Source organism: Nyctereutes procyonoides, unplaced genomic scaffold (assembly GCF_905146905.1).
Source record: "Nyctereutes procyonoides isolate TBG_1078 unplaced genomic scaffold, NYPRO_anot_genome, whole genome shotgun sequence".
In the NCBI taxonomy this organism is placed as follows: Eukaryota; Metazoa; Chordata; class Mammalia; order Carnivora; family Canidae; genus Nyctereutes; species Nyctereutes procyonoides.
Window position 1 is genome coordinate 518,523 of NW_026575031.1, and position 6,827 is coordinate 525,349.

At 45.1% G+C, this 6,827-nt stretch overlaps 1 protein-coding gene across 1 annotated transcript; it reads right to left on the reverse strand.

Moving 5' to 3' along the window:
* Nucleotides 1–1,798: 1,798 nt before the first annotated feature.
* Nucleotides 1,799–3,394, reverse strand: CHRM5 (cholinergic receptor muscarinic 5). Its single transcript, XM_055316888.1, has one exon. The coding sequence runs from the start codon at nt 3,392–3,394 to the stop codon at nt 1,799–1,801; it is 1,596 nt and encodes a 531-aa protein (XP_055172863.1).
* Between the last annotated feature and the right edge of the window lie 3,433 nt (nt 3,395–6,827).

Sequence of the window (6,827 nt, forward strand, 5' to 3'; positions counted from 1 at the left end):
CAACACACTCGCAGGTATAATCAGCCAAGGTTCTGTCCAACCAGAGTGCTTCGTCTTTAAAATCCTCACTCTGTACTGCCCTGCTGCTTTCTTTGTGGGTCTTTTATTCATCACATGCTGTTTTATAGTTTGTTTCTTGCACATTGCTTTATTCTCAGAATTTAAAAAAACAATCCGGGATCCCTAGGTGGCGCAGCGGTTTAGCGCCTGCCTTTGGCCCAGGGCGCGATCCTGGAGACCCGGGATTGAATCCCACATCTGGCTCCCGGTGCATGGAGCCTGCTTCTCCCTCTGCCTATGTCTCTGCCCCCCCCCCATCATAAATTAAAAAAAAAACAGCAACCCACCTTAGATTCAGTCTGTTTATATACAGAGAAATTTCAATTGAATTTAGTTTTTGATCATTTTGATGCTCTAATGTATGCTATATTGATAAATTTTATTTTTATATATTACTGTGATCTACATTTTGTTTTTCAAGATGAGGCTTTCATTTTTAATAACTATCACCAGTGTCACTGGACCTCAACCATACTTTTCTGAGCTTCTCATCTTGCTGGTGAATTTGGAGAGGAATGAATAAGTCATTTCTGAGCCATGATTTGAAGTACCTATAAAAAAAGAAAGAAAGAAAGAAAGAAAGAAAGAAAGAAAGAAAGAAAGAAAGAAAGAAAGAAAGCCTTTCCCCTTCTGTCCCTCCAAATAGTACTTCTGACTGAAGCAGCACCATGACCTGCTTGTGCCTGGCTGTGAATTGCATCTGGATGAGAGAAATTGGACGCTGGCAAAAGAGTTATGGAAGAATTTCAAAAAAGTGGGGTGAAACCAAATTTGTTTTCCACATTTGCCTCAGGGTTGCCTGGTGGAGATTGGAAAATAAGGCCTCTGGAAACAATGAAAGGAATCATAATTAAATAGCCCAGAGAAGATCTTTATGCAATTATGTAGTCTTCCTTAGAACAGAGCATGGATGGTTAGGCCCACGTAGGCACAGAATACAATACACAATATCTGTTTAGATAAAAGGAAAAAAATTCTCACTGGTAAAAACTAAAATAACTGTGGAGATTTGATGGCCTTTACCAGCAGAGTAGAGGCCCCTCTATAGGATTGGATGGGATCGAGTTTCGGTGTCCTTCCAGACCCAGGATTCTGAGAAGAAAGGATGGTAATGTGGAGACCAGCATGGTTTCCATGGGTACCAGGAGTTGGGATAGGTTGTGAAAGGAAAGAGGAGAGCTTCACTCAGATGTAGGGACAAAAAAAATGTACCACAGTACAGAACATGTAGTAGCTGCATAATACTGACTAGTTTATAAAGAAGTAGAGTCTTAGAAGCCAGCTGAACAGGTGACACAGTCTCCCAGTTCTCACTGATAGGAGACAACTTAATAGACACAAATATATTGCACAAAACCTCAACACAGGTTTCTGCAGGGAAGGTTTCCACCCAGTCCCTGCTGCTCCCCGAACAGTCAGGGAACAGAAATTCCCTAAGTCACTGTTCACTGTGACTCAGCATTCCTCATCCTGTGAAAGGACACAATTCTGTCTCTTCACTTTAACAGCAAACCCCAGTGGCATCAGGTGACCTTGGTTATAGACAAGAATCATTGAATATGGCAGCACTTGTGGCAGCTGTGACTCCTTCCTTTGGTTATGGATCTCAAGTTCCACAAAGTCCTCAGGTGTCCAAAATGACAGATGTCTCTTTTGAAAAGAATTAAACCAGGATCAGCTCACCCATCCTCAAAGGGAATTGACCATGGTGACTCTTCTGAGAGGCATTGTTGACTTTTCAGGGGAGCTTGCTGTTCGCCTGCCAGTACAACTTCTCTTCTACTTTTTTTTTCCATCGGCAGAGTAGCAGCATCTTAAAGGTCTTCCTGAAGGTTCTGTTGCAGAGGGCATAGCAAATGGGGTTGACGGTACTGTTGACATAGCACAACCAGTAGCCCAAGTGCCACAGGGTGACTGGGACACATTTGTCACAGAAGGTGGAAACCAGGACCATTATGTTATAAGGGGTCCAGGTGATGATGAACGCCAGGAGAATGGCACTCAAAGTCTGGGCTGCTTTCCTCTCCTTGACAAGGACCATTCTTTTTCGTTTGGTCATTTGATGGCTGAGGTTGGGATCCAGGCCTTTTGTGGAAGGATCCTTGGACACTGGGAAGGAGCAGGGCATGATTTTAACCTTGTGACAGCTGTTGTTGGCCTCCTGGGTCCCATCAGCTTTTACCACCAATTGGAACTTATAGGCCACACATTTCTGACTCTTGGATCTATGAGCAGCACCTGGAGACAAGAAGTATTTTTGGGTGTCATAGTCATTTTTTTCAGCTTGAGCTTTCACAAAAGTTTCCTTGGTCTCCTCGGCACTGAATTCTTCCCTTGGGCTTTCCTTGGTCTGGCTCTTGTAGACTACTTGGAAGACAGGGTCAGCGGTGGACTTGTCCTCGTCCTCTGAGGAAGGGCAGCTGCTACAGGTAGTGAGCTGCTCAGCTTTGGCCCACTCGGTGCTTGGCCCCATGGCTTGGGATGGCTTCCCAGTGGTGGAGGTGCTCCTGTGGGAGGATGACCAGGAGGCTTCGTTCCTCTCCCTCTGGGCCAGCGTGGGCTGAGGGCAGCTAAAGCAGGATGTCAGCAGAGCCTTCTGAGCTGGCTTTCTTGGCTCAGCTTCAGCCATGGAGTCAGAGCCCTGGAGGTCGGCCAGGTCCTTGGTTCGCTTCTCTGTTTCCCGGTAGATTCGGCAGTAGAGGATGGTCATGACAGAAACAGGGATGTAGAAGGCAGCGATGGCAGTGCCAAAAGTGATGGTGGGCTCGGAGAGGAATTGGATCTGGCACTCATCTGGTGGCACTGTCCGCTCCCCAACCAGGTACTGCCAGCAGAGGATCGCCGGTGCCCAAAGGATGAAGGAGATTAGCCAGGCCAGGCCAATCATGATGCCAGCTCTTCTTGGGGTACGCTTCGCCCGATAGGTCAGAGGTCTTGTGATAGAAAAGTAACGGTCAAAACTGATCACCAGAAGGTTCATGACAGAAGCATTGCTGGCCACATAGTCCAGTGCAAGCCAGAGGTCACAAGCCAGACTCCCGAGCACCCAGCGTCCCATGAGGATGTAGGTGGTGTAGAGGTTCATGGAGAAAATCCCAATGATGAGATCGGCACAGGCCAAGCTGAGCAGGTAATAGTTGTTAACTGTCTTCAGCTGACTGTTGACTTTGAAGGAGATCATGACTAAGATGTTGCCCACGATGGTGACCAGGCTGACTACAGCAGTCACGGCTGCAATGGTGATGATCTCCCACAACCCGTGGTGTTCCAGAGGCTGGTGACTTACTGGGGTGCCATTGACAGTGCTGGTGTTGTGATAAGGTTCCTCTTCCATCCTTAAATAGGGTTAAGTCTTGGTTTCTAGACCATCTCTTTCCTCTCTCACCTCCTCTTGGTCAGCACCTGGAAGAGAGGTAACTGTGTTAACCCCACTCACCAGCAATGGATCTCTGCCCCACTCATTGCTTATCATGTGCAATAGAATATTAAACATGGCCACACACATTCAGAGCAGGATGTGGAGATCTCTGAAAGCCTTGGTGACAGTCTTGCAGTAGCACCATCCCTTTGCTTTCTGGAAGTTACCAGAGCCTGGGAGCCTTTCTTGTACCTGAGGCTGCTGCCCTCTTGTGGTTCCAATAGGCAATTTAAAGAAGAGGGGGAAGGAAAGGGAACCAGGTACCTGGGGAGCAAAGGAGAGAAGCAAGCAGGGAAGGTGAAGTCACTCTAGATTGCGACGATGTTAGGGGCAAACGCTGTTTCCTAAGCTCGCAGTGCTAAGTACCCAGTGTGTCATGCTCTGGGGAAGAGACGTTGTAGGGACTCTGTTGTCCCTTTACCAACTATGATTGAGTTTGATTCTAGGTTCAGCTATTAACTGTTACTGAGGCCATGCTGTGAGGCAGGACCGCAGCACAACACTCCCCCCTGACGTTTGTGCTTCCCACGAGCACCAGCTGCTGCTGCTCACCTACCCCCGTTCTTGAGCTATTTGCGATGTAATAGAAATGTTTTATATTATTTTATTTTCTGATTATAAAGTAAGATTTTCTTGTAAAAGCTCAAGAAATGTCAAAATGTATAGCTTAGGAAACAGGGGCCCTCGGTGGCTCAGTCGGTCAAGCATCTGCCTTTGGCTCAGGTCATGATCTCCGGGTCCTGGGATGGGGCCCCACATTGGGCTCTCCGTCAGCAGGAGTCTGCTTCTCCCTCTCCCTCTGACCTCCCTGCTGCTTTTTTTTTTTCTCTCTCTCTCTCTCAAATAAATAAATAAAATCTTAAAAAAAAAAAAAAGAAAAGAAAACAAGCCTCCTTTAACCGAATCTTGCAGAGGTAATCAATGCTCTCCCCTACCTATGCATATGCTAACAAATATTTAAATACAATTATTTTTAAATAGGTGACTTTTTAATGTCTACACTCAATTTTGTTTTTTACTTAACAAATCATCATGGATACCGTTTTTTCTTATAAGATTTATTTATTTTGTTGAAGTAATCTCTGTTCAACGTGGGACTCAAACTTGTGATCCCAAGATCAAGAGTTGCATGCTCCTCCAACTGAGCCAGTCAGGCGCCCCAATGCACATCTTTTGTATCAGCATGTCTTTTGATTAGAGCTCTTTTTTTCATTTTAATGACTGCACGTTATCCCATTTAATGGATGTAATTTAATCAACATCCACTGACAAATTCAAACTTTTAAAAATAAACGTCAATTTTCCTTTCCTTTTTTTTTTTAAAGATTTTATTTATTTACTCATGAAAGACACACAGAGAGAGGCAGACATAGGCAGAGGAAGAAGCAGGCTCCCTGCAGGGAGCCCAGTGTGAGACTAGATCCACCCAGGTGCCCCTATAAAATGGAATATTACTCAGCCATAAAAAGAAAAGATTTCAAAAGAAATCTTGAAAATCTTTAAAAAAAGGGGGGGGATCCCTAGGTGGCTCAGGGGTTTAGCACCTCCCTTTGGCCCAGGGTGTGATACCGGACTCCCGGGATCCAGTCCCATGTTGGGCTCCCGGCGTGGAGCCTGCTTCTCCCTCTGCCTGTGTCTCTGCCTGTCTCTCTCTCTATGTCTATCATGAATAAATAAAATCTTAAAAAAAAAAAGAATGAAATCTTGCCACTTGCAATGACCTGGATAGAGCTAGAATAAAATGCTAAGTGAAATAAGTCAGTTGGAGAAAGACAAATATATGACTTCACTCGTGTGGAATTTAAGAAACAAAACAAATAAGCAAAGGGAAAAAAAAGAGAAAGGGGCAAACCAAGAAATAGGATCTTAACTATGGAGAACAAACTGATGGTCACCGGAGGGGAGGTAATAGGGGTTTGGGGATTATGGGGGGCCACTTTCTGTGATGGGTGCCAGGTGATGTACAGAGTTGTTGAGTCCCTGTGCACTTGAAACTAATATACCACTCTATGTTAACTAACTGGAATTGGAATAAAAACTTCCAAAAAAAAAAAAAAAAAAACAAACAAACAAACCCCAAAACCCGAGGCATCAAGTTGGAAAGCCTGAGACGTGGAGGAGACATGATGATTTTTTTTCTCAAGTCTTCAAAACAGAAATAAATTGTGTCTTGGAATGATTTAATCTTTCCTATTTAATTTTATTAGAAGGTAATAAGCAATTTATAAAGGGTCCTGGGAATTTGGATGTGCACATTCTCCTGTGACCACATGTGTATACTCGGGGGTTTTCCTCTCTGACCTGTTTCCTCATTTATAAAAATAAGGAAATCAGACTATGGGATGACGCAAGATCCCTACATTTTAATGATTTTGTATATTAATAGTGTGATGGTTGATTTTTTTGTGTCATGTTGGCTATGCTACAGTTGCCAATTGTTTGGTCAAACACCTGAGTCTAGATGTTGCTGTGAAGGTATTTTTTAAAATGATTTTGTTGTGCCCAAGATTGCGAATCCGAGAAATCACCGAGGAGCCGACACTGATGCAAACACACGAGGGTTGATTTACAAGCTGGAGCTTGGGTCCAAGTGCACCCGACACAGCAGAGCAGGGACTTGGACCCTGAGACTAAGAGGCTTAGCAACTTTATAGGGGCCAGTGGCCAATGGGATATGCAGAAAGTTGCACAGTCATGTCGGTCCAATCCGCAGGTGGCCGATTGAGTTGTATTTTACCCTAAAGTATCCATTTGAACTGGCCTATCACTGAGCCGGATTTCCGGTCAGGGTGTGCCCTGGTCCTGACTAGGGTGGAGCAGTGCCCTAAGCAGGTCGGCACAAGACGGGTACAGCACAAAATGGAGTCAGTCCTGCTCTGCTTGGCCAGGTGTAGGGGATTTTTGTTAAATTTCCTGCATCCACAATTTTTTTATTTTTATTTTATTATTTGAGAGAGAACACAGCAGGGGCAGGGGCAGAGGGAGAAACAGGCTACCTGCTCAGCAGCAAGTCCAACGTGGGGCTCAATCCCAGGACCCTGAGATCGAATGAGCTGAAGGCAGATGCTTAACTGACTGAGCCACCCAGGGAGCCCTTTATTTATTAGAGAGAGAGAGAGAGAAAGAGAGAGAGAGAGAGAGAAATGAGGGGAGGCAAGAGGGAGGGAGAAGCTCAAGCAAGCTCTTCTGAGTGTGGAGCCCAATGTGGGCTCAATCCCATGACCCCAAGATCACGGCCTGAGTTGAAATCAAGAGTCAGACACTCAACTGACTGAGCCACCCAGGTGCCCCTTGGAGTAACTCTTACTGCTTTTTGGGTTGTAGAGGCAAATAAAATATATATAATTGG

Coding starts and splice junctions, on each gene's coding strand:
- CHRM5 (XM_055316888.1), bottom strand. CDS start 3,394: ATGGAAGAGGAACCTTATCACAACACCAGCACTGTCAATGGCACCCCA.